We start from the raw sequence: 24832 nt of genomic DNA on the forward strand, positions 1-24832 counted from the left end.
AGCACGGTGTTGCTACTTGCTCCTCCCATCTCAAAATCTATTGCCCGATGAGTTCCCTCCTCTTAGATGACGATGTCGAATTCCTTCCTGTGTTGCTACTTGTTCCTTTCATCTCAAAATCGATTGTCCGATGAGTTCCCTCCTCTCAGATGACGACGTCGAATTCCTTGATTTTTTTCTCACTATTTTTTTCTTTGTTTCTAGATTTGCTCGATTTGCTCTTGATTTCTTTTCACTTCTATAAAATGAAGGCGATGTTTGTGTTTGTGCGTGTTTCAATTTCTGTTTGTGGGTGTTTGAGTCGACTTGATTTCATAGCTTTTGCCAGATGAAAGTCATAATTTATGCAATCAACCCCTGAATCTTTCAACGTCTTTTTATTTTTGTGTACATCAATCATGGTTCATGAGAATCTGTATGTTTGTTTATATGATTTCTGATTAACACCTTGTTTTTCGGGGGAAGGGGGTTGATTTAGTTTTGCTTTCTTTTGTTGTTATCAATCGTTTGATTGATTTCATGGTTTGATTTTTTTCGCAACATGTTCTTATGCGTTGTACATTTTTTATTATTATTTGAGGGTATCTTACTGTTTTTTATCTGCTTTTAGATCTGTTCAATCTGTTCTTGGATTTTTTCCGTTTTAATAAAATGAAAAGTGTGGTTTGTGTTCCGATTTCTTTATCTGGGTGACTAGATTTCAAAGTTTATGCTAAAAGAAAAAGCCGAAGTAATTTATGCAATAAACCCCGTTTGAAACGATTCTTTAAAAAAATTCAACGTCTTTTTGATTTTATGTCCATCAATCATGATACATGAGAATCCGTGTCTTTATTTATATAGGTTTTGGTTCACATCTTGTTTTTCTTTATGGGGATTTAGTTTTGCTTTCTTTTGTTGTTATCAGTTGTTTGATTGCTCGATTTTTCCTGCTGTTGTTAATTTTTTTTATTGTTTTGTGGGTTTCTCGTTGTTATTTTTTTCTCTGCTTCCAAATCTGCTCGATTTTGTTGAATTCGTTCCAATTCTATAAAATGAAGGAGGTCTTTGCGTTTGTTTGTGTTTTGATTTTTGTACGTGGATGTTTGAGTCAACTTGATTTTTTTTTGATTAACCTGGATATCCAACCCGCTATGCGAGTCGACTGATCCCAGAGCGACCACCTGCTATGTGAGTCGACTGATCCCAGAGCGACCACATGCTTTGCGGGTAGTCCGGAATCAACTTGATTCAAAGCTTCTACCAAACGAAAAAGTCGTAATTTATGCAATCAAACCTTTTTCAAGCTTTTTTCTTTTATTTTTCAACGTCTTCTTGTTTTGTGTGTACATCGATCATGATACATGAAAATTTGTGTTTCTTTATATGGGTTCTGATTAAATCCTTATTTTGGAAAAGGGGTGATTTAGTTTTGCTTTATTTAGGGCCGTTTTACCAAATGCTTACTTGGGTAAGCGCTTACCAAGTTATATTACCTTACCGGATGAATATGGTAAGGACAAAAAATCTTACCCGGTAAGAACGAGGCAAGGACTGAGAGTCTTACCCGGTAAGTGAGGGCAATGACTCTTACCACGGTTAGCTCTTACCGGGTAAATTATCACATAGAAAGTTGTTTTTGTTGACTAAAATTTTACCGGGTAAGTGTTTGGTAAACGGCCCCTTAGTTGTTATCAATTATTTGACTGATTTTAGGGTTTGATTTTCCTCGCAGCGTGTTCTTATGTGCACAATTTTTTTTTATTTCTTTATTGTTTCATTGGTTCGATAGGTGGTCGACGTAATGGTCAATTAAGGGTTTTTTTTTGAAGTAAGATGTTAATTACTTTGCTTTCAATCGGTAACTATTTCTTTAGTTGGTATGAATTAAGGCAGAAATATTTCTTTACATTTAATTTTCTTGGTTTTCATACGATGTAGAATTCAGGGTTTTATGTTTGATTCAGTTAACGACTTCAAAAACATAATCTGATTCTAACTTTATGTAAAATACTGATAAATTTGGGGTTTTCATTTTTGTTCAGACTTTTGGTCCTTGTAATTCTGTGCATCAAAACAATGATATGGTCCGTTATTAGATAATTATTATTATACCCCCACTTTTCTTAAATATCTAATCATAAAAAAAAATACAAAGAAAGCACGAATTTACGTGTCATCTTTTATTTACGATAGTGTCTATTAACACCCTTGTGGTTAGCAGACGATGAGTCCATGTGTGCACAAACGGAGGAAATGTGACCATCAAATAGATCGTCTAGCCCTTGAAACATACCCTATGACGAGGATGCGTATTCCTATAATATAGAGATAAGAGATTAGCCCAAGCTCGATGCAGAAGTATGCAAGAGGCTAAATGAAACTGATCGTGTTCCTATAAGTGCAAAACACTATACTGTTTCAACTAGTTCTATGAAATATCTGTTCTTATTTCAGTATTTTCTTATGTATCAGTGTGTTTTTCAGGGTTCAGATTTTTTCCAACGTACGTTTTTTTTGGGATCAGTTAATCATTCAATCTTGCTCGACTCCATGGGGTAGATTGTCTTTTTCACTCTTTTTTCTTTGTTTCCTCTGCTATAAGAAGTTGCCCATGTTTAACTTTTTGTGATTCAGGCGATCAATAAGGTTACACGATAAAGAAACCACAAATCACTTGAATCGTGATATGTGGTTTTGTAATCAAGTAACCCGATTGATACATTAAATCTCAAAAAAGCTAAACACTGACAACTTTCTACAGAGGAGGAAACAAAAAAGAAGAGTAAATAAGACGATTTGCTCCATGGGGTTCACTAGGATTGACTAATCAACTGATTTAGTTAGATCTGTACTGCAATAAAAAGTCATAGAATGCTAAAAAACACACTGATACATAGAAATGAAGTCAAATACGAACACATATTTCAAAGAGCCAACTGCACTTCTAAGAAGAATACGAGCAATTGCATTTAGCCTCTTACCAACTTCTCCAGTGAGTTCAGATTCATCTTTTATCTCTGACTCGTAGGATACCCGACTCCGTCATAAGGTATGTTTCTACGACTAGGCCATGCATACGATGGCCATTTCCTCTATTTCCCACAACTCGGATCCATATATGCTATTCACAACTGTTATAATACCGTAAGTAACAGATGACATGTAACTTTTTGTCTTTTTTTACATTTTTGATGATTATAGATAAAAGGAAATCTTACTGTAATAGCAGTTATTTAATCGTCAGACTGTAGCATTGTTTTGATGCATTTAGTTACAAAGCCAAGAATAGAATAGCAAAACACAGAACTCCAAATTTCTTAAGATTGTAGTCATAAACTTGGATTTGAATTATATTTTTGAAGCTGTGAGCTAATTTAAACACAAAATCCCGAATTCAACATTGCATGAAAACCGAGAACAATAAATAGAAAGGGATAATTTCCGCGTTGAATTCATATCAACTAAAAAATGCTTATATATTGAAATTAAGCTATTTAACATCCCATTTCAAAACCCTTTGAAGATCATTATATCGACCATCCATCAAATCCCTAAAACAATTAAAAAGTAGAAAAGATAAGAACATAACGGAGGAAAAGTCAAACCATGCGATCAATCAAGTAAATGATATATAAGGAAACAAAGCAAAGCAAAGCAAACCAAACCCCACTCTCCTCAACCCGAAAAAGAAGAATATGTTAACGAAAACCCACGTAGATAAACACACAGATTATCATCTATCATGATCGATTTCCACGATAACAAAAAGAAATTGAAAAAGAAATGAAAAATAACCACAAGGGTGGTGCCTGATTGGTTTGAGCTTGGCTCCAAAGGTCAAAAGTACCTGGAGGTCTCAGGTTCAAATCCAAGGAGGAATAAAAATTCCCTTACGGCCACGGAGGTTCAAATGCGGTGACTCCGGGCTATTTGCAAAGCAGATGGTCGTCCTGGGATTAGTCGGCTCGCATAGCGAGTTGGATATCTAGGTTAATAAAAAAAAACTTGAAATGGGGGAAAGTACACACATTACTTCGACTTTTTCGTTTGACAGGAGCTTAGGGGTCAGGCCAACTCAAACACCCACACACATAATTAGAAACACAGACAAGACACAAACACCATATTATTTGACAGGAATAGAAAGAAATCTTGAAAAATCTGGACGTATTCAGAAGCAAAACGAAAGAAAACAACAATGAGAACAGATAAATCGAGAAGACACTTGGTGACGTTTGAGAAGAAGGAAGTAGTCGAGAAATTGATTCATAAAAGGGCAGAAACACATCGTTTGGGTTATGAGTTGCTATCCCTTGGGCTGTTGCTGCCGTGTGCTGTGCCATCACACGAGTTGTCCCTTGGCCGGGGGACAAGGGACAACCCTGTGTTCTCCATCTCTCTTTTTCTTACATCGTATCTCTTCTTTTAAATTATTTATGCTTTGATTTGACCCGAAAAGGGTATAAAGTAACAACTTCCGTACAAAAACTCCGAGGACCGGCCATGGTATAAAGGTGGATGTGAAGGGTTGTTTTGTCATTCTTTAAAACTATGGGGGTGTGAAAGTAAAATCTGAAATCACTATATCTGTCTGTAAATGCTGACCGTTAGATCTTCCATATAGCACATCGACCCGTCCGCTTCAAATAGTGAAAGAGACAGAGAAAAAGCGTGTAGTTGAAGGCGTAGGCGAAGCAGCGTTGTTGATTCAAAATCCGTTGATCGATTCGCCGGAAAAGATGTCAGGAGTCAACAACGATGAAGACAAGAAGCCCGGCACAGGCGGCGATCAAGGCGCACACATCAATTTGAAAGTCAAAGGCCAGGTTAGGGTTTTCTGTTTTTGTTAAATTATCGATCATCAATGGCTTCTTGTATCTCTTACCTTCAAGTTTTTATCTGATCAGATGCTTGTTGTTCCTCGATTATTACAGTAATTCGTAGCTTTTTCTCTGAAAGTCGTAGAATTCTCCACTTTTTAGGGCTTTCGTTTTCTATGTTTCACTGATTGGAGTTGGTTTTAGATTCATCATTTTCGTTAGGTATAGGGATTATTTGCGAAGATTTGCAGTGATATCGTGTGTAACACAGCAATTTCTTTAGGTTTAGGGTTTAGATCATGGAGCTGTTTTCTAAACAACAGTCGATGATGCATTGTTTATTGCGTAGTAGGTACCTAGTTGTTAAAATTATGTTAATTATGTCAAAAGTCAAATTACAGATTCTCTGTAATTAGATGCCATGTTTTAACGAGCTTAAACGATCACTCTATAATTCGAATGTCATACCTTTCGGTTCAATTTTGATTTACATTTCTATTTGTCAATCTTCATCTAGGCTTGAAGAAATGAGTTTCAGGCTACTTTTGTTTTTAATTATTTCCAGATTAAAGGATCATTTCTTGTGTTATTCCTATGATCTGCTCACCTGCCATAAGAAATTGGATAACTATTATCCCCAAATGAAGTTTGTGAACAAGGAATTGTTGGTTTGGGTCTTAAGAAATTTCTAAGTCCTCTATATGAGTATATTTGCAGTTTTGGCACATGTGATGTGCTATAATCTCTTCTCAGTTTGAAGTGATAACTCATGTGCTACTGCTCATTGTGTTTACAGGATGGTAATGAAGTGTTCTTTAGGATCAAAAGGAGCACACAACTGAAGAAACTAATGAATGCCTACTGTGATCGACAGTCTGTGGAGCTTAATTCTATTGCCTTCTTGTTTGATGGGCGTCGTCTTCGTGGGGAACAGACTCCCGATGAGGTCCTTCTCTTTCTCTCCGTTTCCCTCTACTTTTCATACTCATACACAACATGCCCACAACACAAATGGAGATCTCTATGAGAGTGATCCGACCATTGGCTCATATCCATATGCTCTATGCAGTCCTGCTGGCCATTTGATCATATGCTGCTGCCTGCTTTTCTTTAGCCTTAAAATCTCCTTGTTTTCTAGTTCTTTTTTCATACTGTTCAGACTTTTTGGCAAGCTTTCTTTTTCGCACTCTTTGCAAACTGGAGGTCTTCACAAAAACAACCACTCTACTCTCTGGGGTAGAGGACACCGACACCTAGGGGTGCAAACTGGAGGTCTTCGATTTAGAGCTCATCTTGATTATGGGCTCGAATTCACGATCGATTAACTTGTTTATTGGCGATCGAGGTTGATAATTTTTATATTTTTATTGTATGATTTATAACATATTAGCATATTCGGCTCGAAAAAGTGTATCCTCGAATGGCTCGACTCGGCTCGGCTCGGCTCAATTCGGAAAATTTAATCGAATTCTCGAACGAGCCGAGTCGAGCATTGGTGTTATGAAGCTCGGCTCTCTAAGTTAAACGAGTTTTTTTTTTTGTGTTCGAGATCGACTTTGAGAATTATTAAGCTCGAGTTTGAGATAACTGTGCTCGAGCTTGAGTAGCTCGTTAAAAGCTCGACTCGTTTACACCCCCTAACCGACCCCACCTTTGCTGATCTTCGACATGTTTTGCTACAGCTAGAGATGGAGGAAGGTGATGAGATAGATGCAATGCTGCACCAAACAGGCGGTGGATTCGGCAAGTTCTGAATGTAGAATCACCTTATATGATCTAGGGTCTATCCGTAAAATCGCCAGTTGAACTTTGCCGAAAGCTGGTTATTGTCTCGGTTTGTTGTGTTTGAGGTCCGTTTCTGGCAGTATAAAACTCTATTCAGGATCCGTTACCATAACATGTATCGTGTTAATCAGTCGTGTTTGAAGTTAAACTAGGAAACCTGCCAACTTGTTTTCGACTTGGTTGTATTTTTGTTTGAAAAGTTATGTGAATCATGTGTTTTACCGTCATGAAATTGCTTCGAGTCAAGATGAAAATGGGGAAAGTGCTTGATCTCTTGATTTGAATCGAAAAAGATGACAAAGTGAAACAAGGGTGGTTCCTGATTGGTTTGAGCTTGGGCTCCAAAGGTCAAAAGTGCCTGGAGGTTTCAGGTTTAAATCCAATGAGGAATAAAAATCCTCTTGTGGCCACATAGGTTAAAATGCGGTGACTTCAGGCTACCTGCAAAGCAAGTGGTAGCTTTGGAATTAGTCGGCTCATGTAGCGGGTTGGATATCCAGGTTATGAAAAAAAAAGATGACAAAGTGATCATTTTAACCATTTTACCTTTTTTTTTGGGTTAAAAGTCACTTTTACGTACATCTTACTTTGCTGTAACGTGCGATTTGGAACTTTTGTAGTGTGATTTATGGTTTGTATTTTCATCAGACGACACTTTGTAATGCGGTTTATGGTTTTGAATCAGTAAATTGTAGTTCAACCCGCATAACACCATATATCACATATGTAGCCATACTGGAAGGTGCGGCTGGATCAGCCTTCCCTCACGGTACTACTTCGCTATCGGTCACCTAGGAGTATGTAGCTTTGTAAGGTGGTCCTTGCTGATTTACACGGGATTCCACGTGACCCATGCAACTCGGGTCATAGCGTAAGCTAGTGATGCTTTCGATTATTGGACTCGGGAAGGTTTAGCACCTCGACGTCGGCTCTTCGCCACCTGAGGATGTAGTATGTTCTATACATTATCTTTAGTTAATTGAAAATAACTAATACATTTTTGATTATTTATAAAATTTTCATCCTTTTAATTTTCTATCTTGGAATTTATTTTGAATTTTACTCTTTAGATTATTTGGTTTAGTTATTAAACTCGTTAGTTTGTTTTACACTATCTATAATTGCATATTTCGGACGTATTGGATTTTTTTTTCTGATTAACTTAGATATCCAACCCTCTATGCGAGCCGCCCAATCCCGGGGAGACCACCTGCTTTGCAGATTGTACGGAGTTACCGCATTTGAATCTCCATGGCCACAAGGGGATTTTTATTCCTCCTTGGATTTGAACTTGGGATCTCTTGGTACTTTTGATCTTTGGAGCCAAGCTCAAACCAATCAGGATGTGGTTAATGTATTGGAAATTTTTATTGCATGGAATATGGAAACGTCTTTGTTGAATTTATTTTAATGCAATGATTTTATAGCTACCGGATTGAAATGTGTTAGGGACAGACCGCATAGACCTCACCCAACACTATTTGCTGTGTTGCGGTTTGGAAAGATCTTAAAACCATATATGTGCTATGATTTGCCATTTAGCTTTAAACTGCACCACGTACACTCCTAATCATGGTTATGCCTTTGTAACAGTCTAAAAAGCAACATTTTTTTAAAAGACAAATTGCATGAAAAAGTAACGTACTTTAACTTGATTCTTATTTTGAGTAACGTACTTTTAAAACTTTCATTTTGGTACCTAAGATGTAAAGTTTTAAACATTTAAGTACCTGGATAACCGGTTGAAGCATTAACCGGTTATCATGCTGATGTGGCGAGTAATGTGATATCCAACTAAGTATTATTTGCTGACGTGGTTAGTGACATGGATTTCTTTTAATTTAAAATTAGTCTTCAACCGGTTACCCGGGTACTTAAATGTTTAAAACTTTACATTTTAAGTACCAAAATGGAAGTTTTGAAATTACATTATCCAAAATAAAAATCAAGTTAAAGTACGTTACTTTTTAATGCAATTTCGCCATTTCTAAATTTTGAAGTTCCATGATTTTATAAACCAGATTTCATAGCCAATCCTAAATGGTACCAGTGATCAACCATGGCTAAGCCATATGATAATAGACATAAGATGGTCACCTGCTGCCTCACCATCACCACTAGAGGTGCATCTATAGAATCATACAAAGTGAACAAAGCTTTCATTGGGTGTATGCAAGGGTACCATGGTCGGTTCAGTCGTCGGGAAACGAATCCGAATGTTGTAAGGATCGGTTTAGAGAGGTACGGGTAAATTACGAGCAAACGGAAGCTTGCACTTGCAATGCAGTGCCGTTGGTCGGAGTTTTGGGGAAATTGGTTGGATACACAATGTTCCGGCATGAATATTGAATGACTCAACGGTATCTAGGTTAGTGGTAGATTTCAACCTGTTATGACGTCAAGAATTCAAGCCTCACTAAAAGTGAAAAATATGTGCGAGTTTTGCCATAGATAGATTTTTGTAACGTTCATTTTGATACTTGAAGAGAGGAAATGAAGTCTAAAATCTGAATCAATAAGAGTATGTGTTTTTGTAAACTGATAAATGTCTGAATTTGTTTAAATTGTTTATTTTATTCAAAAAGATGAAACGCGGGCTTGAAAATTCAAGTACGTTAAAGTGCTATTTCTCAAAAAATCTATATTTAATTCCGTTAATGACTGTTTCCCAATTATAAACGAAGATAAATATAACTACTGAATCTTACTCGATAAGAGCAAAAGTAAGGACCGAAAGTCTTATCCGGTAAGTGAAGGTGACAGCTTTTACTTCGGTTAGCACTTACCGTGTAGATTTTTACATATGATTATTGTCGTTTTGATAGACTAAAGTCTTGTTAGGTAAGATAAGTGATAATGCTAAATTTTACCGATGAACGCTTACCTAATAAGTGTTTAAGTAAACAACCCCTAAGTATTTTTCATAAGATAACAGATTCATGATAAATTAATGAATTTAATCCTTCTCATTACTTTGATTAAAACATGTTTTATGATTATATACGTTAAGACTTTTTTTGAAGTATATAATATTTATATACGACAAATAGAACAAATAAACTCACACACCCTCCTTACATTTAATGATGTTTGAATCCTTGACCTTCTAAAAAACTAAAAACTCACGTACCGTTAAGCCAATAATCATTTGGTTATATATGTTGAAACTTGTCTTTCACATGTTTTATTTAAATATTAATATAAAGAAAACAAACAAGAAGCAATAATATTTAGAACATGTATATCAAACAAAAGTGAAGACAAAGTTGTTAAACTACAAAAATGAAAGAAAATAAAAATAAAAATATTAAATAGTATAAAATCATTAAGAAATATATAATATCAATAATTGAGTGGCCCAATCACTTTAAATATCTTTTAATAATTTCATATAATTATTAATTATTAAAAAAATATGATTATTCTATTTTATATTTTATTTTATATCAAATATTGCATATATGCAGACATATACATATAATTCATATAAACTTACAATCAATTTTAATGGGTTGTTTTATATACACGATAAAAATGCAGTGTTTATATAATCACTATTAAAAAATGGGGTTTTTCTGACGGCAATATCCCTCGGAAATCTGTTGAAAAAACAAGTTTCCAACGGATTTTAAATTTTTTAAATAAAAACCATAAAATTGAAATCCGCTGGAAATGTTAATTAATTAACACTAAATAGTTTATATAAAAAATTAGACCAATTTTTGTGACGGATTTCTGACGGATTTTCTTTAAAAGAATAAATAAGTAAAATATCCGTCACAAATCCGTTGGAAAAGTTATCGAAATCAATTTTTTTAAAGAAAATTCAATGACAGATTAGTGGTGGAAGTCAACAAAAGTTAACTTTCCTGACTCTTTTGGGATCCGCCGGAAATTCGTCACTGATTTTCCGACGGAATATCCGCCAGAAGGTGATACCCATTTTTGTAGTAGTGAGTGTTGTTTCTTGCATTTCAGTCAAATGTTCTAAAATCACAGTTGTCGTCTTCATTTACATCGTTTTCTATAACATTTTTAACGGTTTTCTTTCTTTTTTTGCATCTTTATTCGCTATCGAATGAGACCCACAATGGCAATGTCTATATGAAGCCGAAAGCGACTTCATATACATTATTATTGACAAGAATTGGATCAATCTTCTTGGATTTATAGCTCGAATTCTTGCATTTGAGTCATCATTTCGACCACTCCTTTCGAAACCATAAGCTTGCATTTCTTGAATCGATGGAGGGGCATCGAAGGGTGGTTTGTGGTGCAACTCAAATCATCGCTTTACTTACATTCATCTACTTGTTTTATACCCTATCTTTCTCATTCGATCCCATCATCAATTTTTGCTTCGGTACGTACGTTTTTAGTTAGTTTTTCGATTCCGTCACAATTTCCAATATGGGATTTTGACGAATTTAAGAGATTTGTGTACGTTTTTTTGTGTGCATTTTGCAGGAAAGCGGAATTTGTTGAAATTGAATGACACAACGGAAGAAGTTGGTGTTCTTGAAGAACATATACAATCATCCTTTAAATCTCTTCTAAGTTCGTTCTCCTTCTCTTTCGAATAAACACGATACACACCACCACCACCTGCCGCCACCGGCCACGGTGGCACCATCATTTAGAATGTGGTTTGACTTGTATAAAGCCGGCCGATAAGTTAAACACATACATACAAACTAAAACAACATTATTTTAAAGGACAAATTGCATGTAAAAGTAACGTACCTTAACTTGATTCTTACTTTAGGTAACGTACTTTTAAAACTTCCATTTTGGTTCCTAAGATGTAAAGTTTTAAACATTTAAGTATCCGAGTGACCGGTTGAAGCATTAACCGGTTACTATGCTGATGTGGCGAGTGATGAAATGAAATTGGGTTGAATATAGCAAATAATACCGAGTTGGATACTACATTATTCGCCACATCAGCATGATAAACGGTTAATGCTTCAACATGTTACCCGAGTACTTAAATGTTTAAAACTTTACATCTTAGGTACCAACATAATTTTTTTTAAAAGTATGTTACCAAAAATATGAATCAAGTTAAGGTATGTTATCTTTTCATGCAATTTGTCATATTTTAAATGTGCGATAAACTCAATTTTGTTGTAATGATATAAGCTGACTTATTTATGAAAAAGTACTTTAAATAACGTTCCATTCAGATTTTTTTTCCTCACAATTTCTGATCAGGTCAGACATGTTAGAATGACTTAATTTTTCAACATGTTATTTTACATTATCATATAACTTATCATCTAAATTTTACCAGATGTAACATGTTTATCAGTTATTTGATCAGATAACTGTTAGCTTAATAGCCAACAATTAGCTTATTGGTAAACAATTAGCTTATTGTAGGAATTGCTATAACCTAAATACTCTTAGAATCGAAATTGAATCTATTCCATTTGTACAACTAAAACCGAACATCATTCGTGTTACAGGAGATGATGATTTACGTGCACTCGAATCAAGCGGTTTCGCGTGTAATTCGGCAATCGGTTCGTTAGTTTGTGTTGCAAGTAACCCCTTGAAAATCGACACCAAAACTATGGAAATTTATACGTCAACTCGACTCGATTCGACTAATCGTACCCGTTTTTCGGTTAGAGAAGAGGGAAAAGTTGTACAAATTATTAGACCATATGCATGGAGACAATTGGATCTCTTAGAGAATGTAACTCCGGTCAAGTTCCTCCATGAACCACCACAATCTCCGGCGAGATATTGTCACTACAATCATAAAATTCCGGCAATTGTTTTCTCATCCGGCGGCTTCACCGGAAACCTCTTCCATGAGTTCAACGAAATCATAATCCCGTTATTCATCACTTCTCGTCTTTTCAAATCGCGAGTTCAATTCATTCTCGTTGATTACAGCCCGTATTTCGTTGCGAAATTCAATCGCGTTCTCTCGAGCTTATCGAGTTTCGACGTGTTAAACCCGACGACGAACACGACTGTTCATTGCTTTCCCGGAGCCGTGGTCGGACTCGAGTACCATAGCTTTCTTGCAATAAATTCTTCTGAAATTCCTAAAGGAAACTCCATGATCGAATTCAAAAACTTCCTCGGCGAAACCTATGGTTTGACGACGATCAAGAACGTCTCCGATTCGGGTCTTAAACCGCCGGTTTTGCTCTTAATTTCTCGCCGGAAAACCAGGCGGTTTTTGAACGAAGATGAAATGGTGGACATGATGGAAGAATTAGGGTTTGAAGTTGTGGTGGTGAAGAGTGACAAAACGATGTCGAATTTGGATCGATTCGCGAAACTCGTGAGCACGTGCAGTGTGCTCGTCGGAGCTCACGGTGCCGGAATAACGAACCAGGTGTTTTTAGCGGCGGGGGCGGTGGTGGTGCAGGTGGTGCCGCTAGGGTTAGAGTGGCCGTCGACGGTTTATTTCGGTGAACCGGCGGTTCGGATGGGGTTGCGTTATTTGGATTACAAGATTGAACCGGAGGAGAGCACGCTTATTGAGTCGTACGCACGTGCCGACCCGGTTATTTCGAATCCAGGATCCGTATTCGCAAAAGGGTATTATATTGGGAAAGAAATGTATTTGGATAAGCAAAATATAAGGGTTGATATTGGAAGGTTCAAGAGTACAATCATTGAAGCGCTTAGATTACTTGGACGTACAAGTCCTTAAAGCACAAGATGATTTTATTTTTAATTTTGACGTCAATATTTATTATTTTATTTTAAAATTTTAATATATTGTATTTATTAGAATATAATCACTATTTTTTGTAGTTGTAGTATTTTGATGTAATTATTAATTCTTTTTAAAAAAATAAATATATTCATAATTCATTATTAATTTTTTTTATCAACCTGGATATCTAACCCGCTATACGAGCCGATTAATCCCAGAACGACCACCTGCTTTGCGCGTAGTCCGGAGTCACCGTATTTGAACCTCTGTAGCCACAAGGGAATTTTTATTCCTTCTTGAATTTGAACTTGATACTTCCAGGCACTTTGACCTTTGGAGCCCAAGCTCAAACCAATCAGGCACAACCCTTGTGGTTAATTCATTATTAATTTTTTTGGTAACTATTCGTTTTCGTGCCAATTTATGTGCATAGACTAATCCCTACGTGACCATAAATGAGTTGGAGTCATCGCAGATGAACCTGTATGGCTACAAGGGTTTTGACAACGTCTGGATTCATACCCAGGGCAGGTGAAATTTTCAACTACTTTGATACTTAACCAGTGCATGTTTAACAAACGAGAACCAATAGTCATTTTCAAAGCAATTCTAAAATACGTTTAAACGAATTTTGTCAGACTTGATTGAACATATTTGATTGAACATAGATCATGAATAAAAAGCATTATTAATTCGACTATTTTAATGAACTATGATTATGTTTTATATATCTTTATTTTTTATAATAAAAACAGATATAAAATTGTACAAATACCCTTAAACTAGGTTTGTTCATCGGTTGACATTCATTGGATTTGAGATGAACCGAACCAATCCAATCATTCATTGGATGTTGGATTTTGCCAACTGATCCAGTCCGATTAACATTGGATAATCGATCCAGTCAAATCCAATGGATTATTGGATCGGTTCGATTTCATCAATTGGATACTTTTATTGGATATCCATCGGATATCCAATGGATGATCCGATGAAATTGGATCTATCTAGTGTGTTAATTCAATCCAATTCTCTAACAATTGTACAAATTAATTAATCACTTTTAATATGTGTTAAAACCAACAAAAGGTAAGTTAAAAATTCAAAGCCTCACATAAAACAAATTTCGATTTAAATTTTGAAAATAAATTAATTGGATAATGGTTGGATGGACAACTGGATGGTCATTAGACGAGTAATTGGATGTTGAAATTTTCAATCCGATCTGATCCAATTACAATTGGATATCTAATTATAGTCGGTCGGTTCTAATTGGATCAGTCAGTTCCAATTGGATCGGTTGATAATCTGCACACCTCTAACTTAAACTAATAGAAAAATAGTGAATGTAATATAAAAACATAATTAAACTAGTAATATTTTGTATGTATAAATAAATATGTATGTTTAATTTCAAATATATTGATTTTTTTAGAAAGATCAAATAAATTACTTAATGGATATTTTAGTTATTGGGCTCAAACTTTGGTGAGGCCCAATAATAAACAAATTTCATCTGGCTAAGCAGCAAATGCAATTGTTTGAATGTTTTTTCTATTAACATGGATATCCAACCCGTTATGTAAACCGACTAATCTCAGGACGACCACCTGTTTTGCAGATAGTTTGAAGTCAGTGTATTTGAACCTCCATGGTCACAAGGGGATTTTTATTCCTCATTTGAATGTTTTTTTTGAGGTATATAATATTTATATACGACAAATAGAAAAAATAAACTCACACACCCTTCTCACATTTGATGAGGTTTGAACCCCTGACCTTCTAGGAGGCCAAAGACTCGCATAACGTTAGACCAAAGACTCAAATAATTATAATTATTTGTAATCTATTTTTTTTAATTATAAGATATCTATAAATTATGGAATTCAATTCCATTTTAAATCCTATAAAACTGAAATTTCAAATGATTCTACGAAATTCAAATCGCTTAAAAAATTTGGTGAAACTGAACAGGGTTTGAGGGTTCTTTACCCATCCCACGAATCCTTTGAAAATGGGCAAAATCTGTAAAATAAAATAAAGTAAGAGAAAAATAGAAAGATATCCACTATATAACGGATGAGAGTTGATAATCAGTAACTCACCAGAAAGCAGCTAACCGTCGTCAGGCTTTCTCGATAGAAAGATTTGTATGTGATAGAGATTCCCATTTGTTTAGTGAGAGGGATCAAAACCGAACAAAATGACAAACCACCATAGCAAAACTAGTAAGTGGTAGGGGACTAAAATATAGTTGTTTGAAAGATAGCCAAGTTAAAGCTAGACACTTATGACAAATTAATATGATGTAACATGTGATATATATATATATAATATATATATATATATATATACACATATATATATAGAGAGAGAGAGAGAGAGAATTATGAGAGAATATGAGTTAAGATAAGAAGCATAAAAAAAGATTTGAATCTTTAAAAAGTTTTAATCTCATCCCCACCTCATGAATTATGCTTCTTACAGGACTTGATTCAGTGCATCTTGGTGCACCGCCTTAATGTTGATCTTCAATTATTATTGATACAAGGGTGATGATCCCTTCAATTAGGAGAAGAGTAAGAAGAGATCTCCACCCTTGGATCAATTCTAATTGAATGTCAATACTAATAAGGTGCACCAAGATGCACCGTGACGATTCCCTTCTAAAGCGCAATTCATGGGTGTATATGAGATTAAAAGTTATCAAGGATTCAAATCTCTTTTTATGCTTTTCTGCATAACTTTCTTTTTTGAACAATCCTTTGCCTATATATATATTAACACCAAGAAAGGTTCAAACGATGATACATCCATTTTACAAAAATTCAAAAACATAAATTGGTCTAGCGGGTCTCACGAAAAACCCTTGGTCTCACGTGAACCCAACCCTACATACACACACACACACACATATATATATATATATACATATATATATATATAATTAATTAATTAATATGAGATTAATTAGAAGAATAATGAAGAAGAGCATTAGCTTTTATGGTTCAAACTTCCCTATCAATCGTTTTTGTTTTTAATTAGCAATAATAAACAAATACAGGTGGAAGCAAAAATGACAAGGCCTAGAAGGAAATTATATATATATATATATATACACACACACACATAGAGAGAGAGACGTTGGGCGTCTGAGAGGGATACATAAAATTACAAAATATAAGACAACAAGGTGACAGACGAAGGATCGTATAAGAAAATGAGTTAAAAATGAAAAATGTAAGAAGATATATTTACTGTTGATTATTTTTAATCTCATGGTGATCCATGAATTGTGTTTCTCACAAGAAATTATTCAAGGGTGGTGATCACTTCTTACCATTCTCACCATTGGGGTAATTCTTTAGCATGTTAAATGTGTGATTTTGAACGAAACCCCAAAATTATTTTACATTGTTTAGTATCATTTGTTAAGGAATGTAAAAAATATAGCCATCCTCAGTGGCACTTTAATTTCTACCGGAAAACAGAAATAGTACGCCTTATCTCGCTTCTGTAATTTGTATATATTTTTCTTTGTTATCTCATTTTTTGCAGTGTAATCGAAAGTTTCAAGTGTAACAGATCCTCCAAAAATATTGGAACGTCTTTCTCACCATAACTTTCATTTTTACCAGTAACATTAAAAAGCAGAGACTTCTACATTTTCCGAAAATATAGCTCCAGAGGTCGTTTACCAAACGTTTAATGTTTAATGACAAGAGTCATAATCTTTACTTACCTTATCTGGTAATATTTTCAACCATCAAAATAGATCGTTGATAGACGTTTTTACTTGGTAAACATTAACGAGATATGAGTTTTTCGGTCATTTAACATATAACATTCCCAGTTCTTGTTAGTTATTGTATCTGTTATCAGATAATATTTCAAGTAATTATCATGCTCATCCAGTAAGATAAATAATATTCAATAAACTCTTATTCATTAAACATCTGATAAACGACCACTACCAGTTATAAATGCGGATTAGTACATCACTCATTTTTGATTTTGATGTGTAATTAATATTTTTTAAATTTTTTTATCATATATTTTTCTTGGACCCCTAGTGTTACACGACTCATTTTTATTACCAAAATTAATTAATAAAAATAAAAAATATAATCAAATGGTCTTTAGCCTAGTGGTATCGTAGTCTTTGATCTTCTAAGAATTCAAAGGTTCATATCTCATCAAAGATGTAGAGGGTATATGAGTTTATTTGATGTCTGATTGGTTTAAGCTTGACTTCAAAGATCAAAAGTACTAGAAGATTCCATGTTCAAATCCAAGAAGAAATAAAAATCCAAATGTGACCACGAAAGTTCAAATGCGGTGATGCTGTACTATCTGCAAAACATTATGGTTGTCTTGGAATTAGTCGGCTCGCATACCGAGTTGGATATCAAGGTTAATAGAAAAAATAAAAAATATAGGTACGATTTTTGCTTGTATCACATGTTAGGATTGATGACGTGGCAATATATAATTAATATATCTCATGGAGATAAGTGTTGCAACTCCACTTTCTGGTATAAAAAGTGGACATCAAATGTATGCTACTTAACTGGATTATGACCACACATAATTTAAATTCAATTACTTTATTTTATTTATTTAATTTTTTAACTGTAAGTATTCGAACCAACTTTTGTACAGACAGTCGGAGAAATTTCGATGGTTTGCACGAACCAGTGACCTTGGAGAATATTTGGAGACCCAAGTTATAATGTCAGTTAAGTGAACCTTACAAGGTTATATTTTAAGGCAAATTACATGAAAAAATAATGTATTTTAACTTGATTCTTATTTTGGGTAACATATACTTTCAAACTTCTATTTTGGTACCTAAGATATAAAGTTTTAAACTTAAGTATTCGGGTAACCGGTTAAAGACTAATGTTATATTAAAAAAAATTCATGTTACTAACTACGTCAATAAATAATACTGAGTTGGATACCACACCACTCGTCACATTAGTATGATAACCTGTTAATGCTTCAACCGGTTACCCGGAAACTTAAATGTTTAAAATTTTACATTTTAGGTACCAAAATGAAAGTTTTAAAAGTACGTTACTTAAAATAGGAATCAAGTTAAAAACTTAAAATACGTTTTTTTTTCCATGCAAATTGCCCTTTATTTTATTATTTAATTCTAAGGGCCTGTTTGGTTTGAAGTAATGAAATTGATTTTGGGGGGATTTGCATTTCAAATCAATTCTAATTCCATGTTTGGTTTGTTGGATTGTCCGGATTTGAAATCCTAGTATTTAATTGAAATCTTTCAAACATAGGATTTTGAAATCTTTAGAGAGTGCTCGTTATTTTGTAGGATTGTATACAATAAGGTTTTAAAAAATGTTAATTTTTTTTTAAACGGTGACACCGTTTGTATACAATAAATTGTTCTTAATTCTCTATGTCTGTTTCTTATAGTCAAACGGTGTCACCGTTTGAAAAATTTTCTCTATAAATGGTGCCACAATTTAAAAAAAAATGATGGATCCGTTACTGTTATCAATTCTGTAATGTTTAATTAAGTAATAGATGAATAATCATTCAATCAAACAAGAAAACAAAAGGAAAATACCGTCACGACGGCTAAATTAAGAACAACCATACATATAAATATATATATATATATATAAATATATATATATATATATATATATATATATATATATATATATATATAAAGACACAAAAGGACGCACGACTATGAAAATGAAATAAAGTAATGGAACGATCGACATTTAATATGTCGACAAAACACACACACACACACTTAATTTTTTTTTATTTCTATGGAACTCATAAAACCGGATATATATAATACCATGCATATTGTCTTTTATGAATGAATTTTTAGGATGTATTTATATATACTAGGGTATTTGTGCAATGAAGCAATATACATCATGATTTTAATATTTTATTTTATTTTTTGTTTCAGTTGATGTTATAGTATGGTCTTATATGATTTAAAAAAACGATTATGTTTTTATTTTTGAATAAACTATAAATTTGAAGATATTATAAAATTTTGACAAAATTATATCGATATTAGTATCATATTAACTATTTAAAATTTCTATTTTTTTGTGTAGCTTTTCAATTCTATTTTTTTAATTTTAATTTAATTTAGGTTCAATAACGAGTTAATTTATATGTGGTTTAATAATATAATTTTCTTATAAAGATAATAAATAATTATTCTAATTATATTTTATTTTTTTTATATATATTAAAATGAGATGTTTATCTTCTATTTGATTATGTTTATCCGCAGTTAGTTACACGAATTCAAACATAGAGCTTTAATAAGTTGTACTTATGCACAATTTACTTGTAATCTTGAATTTTAAGTAATATGCATCAATATACAGTACTTCATGCATAAAAAATGGTTTTTAAGAGTTTTTATCAAATGCTTTATAATATAGTATAAATATATATAGAGAGAGAGACTTGGGATCACGTGAAACCAATTTGTTTTCTGAGACCCGTGATACCATCTTTTTACACTTGAAACTCCAAAGTAAAAACACTGTGAAGATAACCTTCATACTGTTTTTGCTATGAAGGCTCAACTTTTTTTTTTTATTTTACTTTTACAATATTTTAATGTGAAGTTTCAAGTAAAAAAAATGATTTCATAGATCTCACAAAAACAAACTGAACTCATATAAATCTAACTCTCTATATATAATCTGAAGCAGATAACCACCAATTCATATACAACGTGCGTATTAATGAAAATAACCTATGGATGTGGCTTCCAAAGGATTTCTTTCAAACGGTATACACCAGAAAAAATAAAAATAAAAATAAAAATAAAAATACATCGCCATGAGCCATCATGTTAAATTTGCTGCTAATTTTTGGTATATAATCTTAAATGAAATTTTAATTAAATCAATCAGTTATCGAATTTAGGGGCTGTTTATCAAATACTTACCCGGTAAGTACTTACCAATACAATTTAACACTATTATTTACTTATCGGATAAGATTTTAGTCCACCAAAACGACATCGCATGCAATAATTTATCTGGTGATCGCTTACCGTCGTAAGAGTCGTCGCTTTCACTTACCGGGTAAGACTTTTGGTTCTTGTCTCGCTCTTACCGAGTAAGATTCTTGGTCTTTACCATATTCATCCGGTTAGATAATATGACTTGGTAAACGCAATGTTCAGTAAACGGCCCCTTACTAAATATAAAGTGACTTTATATTCATGAGAAGGTCAACGGTTTAATTCAAATTTCATTTAAGGTTATATACGTAAATATACCCCAAAGTTCCTCGTATATATGTTCCCGCGTAATTGAAAGTGAAACTAAGCAGTTATTCACCAACCGCTTATCGACAAAAGCCTCCACTTTTAGTTATTTATCTTATCAGATAACATTAATTATTGGCCATGAAAGAGATTATTGATAAGAGTTTTTTAACTGGTAAACGCTTACCGGATAAGAGTCTTGTCCCTCACTTATCGGGTAAGATTTTCGAGCTTTGCCATCCACACCTGGTAAGGTAAGTGAGAAATTGCAAACATATATGAGAAACAACATCCTTGTCATCGTTCTTACCAGATAAGATTCTCAATCCCTTTCATGTTCAACCGATAAGGTAAAATGACCCGATAATCACTTATTGGATAAGCGTTTAGTAAACGGCCTTTAAGATTATCGTTCACATCAAAAGAGGTCGATGACAAATTCGAAAGGTGTAATTAAGTCATGAACGCTTGAAAAACATGTTTGTAATATGTTATAATTATGAAGATTAAAATAATAAAGATTATGGAACTCATTTGCACATGGAATTAAAATTTAGACCATTTCAAACCTTAGCTATACGTTTTTTCATACATGCATGTGGGGAACAAATTTGAAGCATTTAGGGGGCATATATATACACACACACATATTCCCCTCTCTCTCTCTCTCTCTCTATATATATATATATATATGATTGTGATACCACTGTTTACATTTCCGATCGACCATACAAATGATCTAATTGTGATACCGAAACACATATAAGATGCATTGTGATATCACTGTGGTATCATCGGAGGACGGAGGATGAAGAGAGAAGAGAGGAGAGATGAAAAAAAATACCTAAAATATCCTTGCATTAAAATTTTAATTTAAAATTATCAAAATTATTTAATCTATAAATTTGAATGCTAAAATGAAGTCAATAATGGGTAGTTTTAGCCCTTTTGGTACGGTGCATACATGTGGAGATATGCATTGCAAAAGTTGACTTCAAATGTCAAATGGATTATATATATATATATATATATATATATATATGTATATGTATATATACAAATAGAAGAACGATCAAATGTAAATCACTCATATTTGTAAAAGCCGTGCAAACTATCTTATATGTACGATTTTATTGTTTAATTTAATGATTTTATTTCATGAAATTGTTTAATATTATGAAATTGTTTCATATAATACCTTATAGATGAAGTCGTTTCATCTATGGTTATGAATATGTTTCATATAATACTTATGAAATTACTTCATATATTTTTTTAAAATTAATATAATGAAGATGATAATATCTATGATTTGCAAAGTAAACCTCTTCTCTCTCTCTATATATATATAGGTAGGCCACTTGTAATGCATCATGTACAATTTATATAGCATGAAGATAATATTATATCATAAATAGGTTTGAAGATCACTCCATTCTCCTTGTTGATTAAAGTCTTTAAAGATCTTCATGGACTTTGGATGCTATTCACAAATACAATTTCAATGCTTCAAAACACTACCTTTTTTTTACTTGATGATGAGGATGATCTTTAACAAAATTAGTTTATCAGATACCAAAAACGCTAATAACGAACAGTTAAATACTTGATTATCAAACCTCGCTTTACGTAGATGCAAGATCAAACTTGGCTTCTTCTTTCCATTGGGAAAGTACATTGGAAACTTGCTATATATCCCATATACTTAATCAAATCATATTCATAGCAAAAACATTATGAAGGTTACTTTTACAACGTTTTGCTGTGAAGTTTCAAGTGTAAAAAAAATGATCTCATGAGTCTCACGGGTTTCACGAAAACAGGTTGGTCTCACGTGAACCAAACCCCATATATATATATATATATATATATATATTAATTATCATATTAATCATAGTGGTTGATCTTTTCAAAGTAATTAAAATTTTTAAAATAAGAATTAAAACAAAATACCACTGTTAGAAAACAAAGTATCAACGATAGAAATTTACGACGGAAAAAATCCCTCACTTATCAACGAGGGATCCGCAAGGGAATTGACAAAAACCAGTTCCCTCACTGATACTTCACTAATCTACAAGGAATCAACAAGAGAATTGACAAAAACAATTCCCTTGCTGATCCTTCACTGATCTACGAGGGAATTGTCAAAAACTGTGCTCTGATTTGAATGGTATCTTGGGGTTGTAATGTCCATGTAACGTTAAACTATAGGGAAGTTGTCTGTTCTTGCATATTAAAAAATGACTTCGAAGGAGAGAGGAAAATCGTTATATAAATTAGGAATATATATATATATATATATATATATATATAAATCAAGTTGCTTAAAATAAAAAAGGGGTTTATTACAAAAATGGTTTGGACCACTTGTTAACTACAATTTTGTCTTTTTAGGATGTTTTAAGTTCGGATTAAGACCCCAATTGTGAATCTTTTATTCGTGATTAAGGGGCTGTTTGAAAGTTACTGAATGGTTTGGTATAAAATGATTAAAAGACTCTCATGATATAGTGCAAAATAAAATATAATTGTTTGATAATTGTTTATAATGAAATTAAGACGCTGAATGGTTAAGGAGACCCATGATACAAAATCATTTAGAGAGTTTTAGAGCCATTAAGAGACATACTTTTTTTTTGTCAAACAAGATTCAACTCTTAATAATTCAGAGGTTACCTAATTGTTACTTAATGAAACGAAAGTGAATCGAAGTTAAGTTGATTTTAGTAGACGATTGATTAGATGGTATTAATTTCAACGTTAGTAGCTTAATTTAGAAGCAAGAAGAATGAGAAATGAGAAACGGACAACCTCGAGATGACAACGGGGGCAACGTGAAGAATAAGCGGGAGGGAGGGGGTACCCGGGACCTTAATCGATCTCCATCCCCGTCCTTTCAAAACCATGCAAGTCCCTATCCTCATCCCCGCTTGCCCCACCCTGGAATGCGATTCCATCTCCATTCACGTCTATACACTCACACACATAGGGGCATATTGAAGAAAAAACTGATTAGTTTGTTGTAACTGTGAGATTCAATGTAAACCACTCGTTTGAAATATTTAAGGATATTTCTTGAATAAGCTAAAAGGGTAATATAGTATTCTATTTTTGACAACTAATCAAAATATTTAATTAAATTTTTAGAAGGAAATATTTAATTAAAATTAGTTACCTAACATATATATCGTATTTTAAAAACGTTTCTGAATCAAAGTGTATCATAGTGATAATGTTTACAATGTTTCACGTGTATCACAATGTATTTTCTTTGTTTTTATCAAATGTATCATAGTATGCATCGTTATTTTCATTACTTTACAAAGGGTATCACATTATGCATTTTGTATGGGTATCATTGTGAATATCATTTGTAGGTATCACAGTGTGTATCTTGTGTTCATATAAAGTTTATCAAAATAATGTTTGCCAAATAAGATTCGTCGGAGAGAGAAAAGAGAAGAGATGAGAGATGATATTTATAAAATCCCTAAAATGCCCTTAATTAATATTTTAAGTTCAAATTTCCAAAATTATTATTTTCCCAATTTAACCTTTGATTTGTAGTTGAAATTGGATCACACGATACCACAAACAAAACAATTCTCATTTAATTAGACCTATATATATATATATATATATATATATATATATATATATAGACACACACAAAAAATATATATATATAATGGCATTGTATATAAAATGTATTGTATTTATCCATCGTTTCTGACTTCGATGACATTTGTTAGCAAACAAAACTAAGGACGAATTAGTCTTGTTCAATTCTCAATCTTTTCCATCAAATTTTTCGTTCTTAATTTTAGTGACACGGGAAACTAATTAATTACTAGTTCTTGCGTCCAAAACTAAAAGCTCTTTGGTTCCGGGATCGAATTCAGAATTTTTTTTTCCAAACGGTGGCACCATTTGACTATAAAAAAACTATAGTAAAAAGATTTCAAACGGTGATACCGTTTGACTATAAGAAACAAATACACATAATTTTTTTCAAACGGTGACACCATTTGACTAAAAAAATTATACTAACAAGATTCAAACTTGGGTCCGAGGTGGAATAAGAACCTTCTAAATCAACTTTACCAAATAAAACTTGTTCTAATTGTAGTTTCAAAATTCATACGGTGACACACAACAGATTAATACAGTTGCACTTTTCACAAACCTAAAACTTTTTACCCTTCGACAGTGCCACCGAAACAACCAAAGTAAGTCCGCCCCTGATACATATACATATATATATATATATAT

General features: G+C 33.2%; 2 protein-coding genes across 2 annotated transcripts; both read left to right on the forward strand.

Moving 5' to 3' along the window:
• The first annotated feature begins 4633 nt into the window (after window positions 1–4633).
• On the forward strand, window positions 4634–6819 carry LOC112500881 (small ubiquitin-related modifier 1-like). The gene is made up of 3 exons (XM_025104488.1): window positions 4634–4808; window positions 5599–5748; window positions 6485–6819. Exons 1-3 carry the CDS (start codon window positions 4722–4724, stop codon window positions 6554–6556), a joined length of 309 nt encoding a protein of 102 aa, XP_024960256.1. The 5' UTR covers window positions 4634–4721; the 3' UTR covers window positions 6557–6819.
• Window positions 6820–8646: 1827 nt separating this feature from the next.
• LOC112500403 lies at window positions 8647–13263 on the forward strand. Its single transcript, XM_025103897.1, has 2 exons — window positions 8647–8828; window positions 11970–13263. Exons 1-2 carry the CDS (start codon window positions 8647–8649, stop codon window positions 13261–13263), a joined length of 1476 nt encoding a protein of 491 aa, XP_024959665.1.
• The last annotated feature ends 11569 nt before the right edge of the window (window positions 13264–24832 follow it).

Source organism: Cynara cardunculus (genome assembly GCF_001531365.2).
Source record: "Cynara cardunculus var. scolymus isolate 2C chromosome LG 17, CcrdV1, whole genome shotgun sequence".
NCBI lineage: Eukaryota > Viridiplantae > Streptophyta > Magnoliopsida > Asterales > Asteraceae > Cynara > Cynara cardunculus.

Coding starts and splice junctions, on each gene's coding strand:
- LOC112500881 (XM_025104488.1), top strand. CDS start 4,722: ATGTCAGGAGTCAACAACGATGAAGACAAGAAGCCCGGCACAGGCGGC. Junction 4,809..5,598: donor ATTTGAAAGTCAAAGGCCAG/GTTAGGGTTTTC, acceptor TTGTGTTTACAG/GATGGTAATGAAGTGTTCTT. Junction 5,749..6,484: donor GGGAACAGACTCCCGATGAG/GTCCTTCTCTTT, acceptor GTTTTGCTACAG/CTAGAGATGGAGGAAGGTGA.
- LOC112500403 (XM_025103897.1), top strand. CDS start 8,647: ATGGCTAAGCCATATGATAATAGACATAAGATGGTCACCTGCTGCCTC. Junction 8,829..11,969: donor GTAAGGATCGGTTTAGAGAG/GTACGGGTAAAT, acceptor AGCTTATTGTAG/GAATTGCTATAACCTAAATA.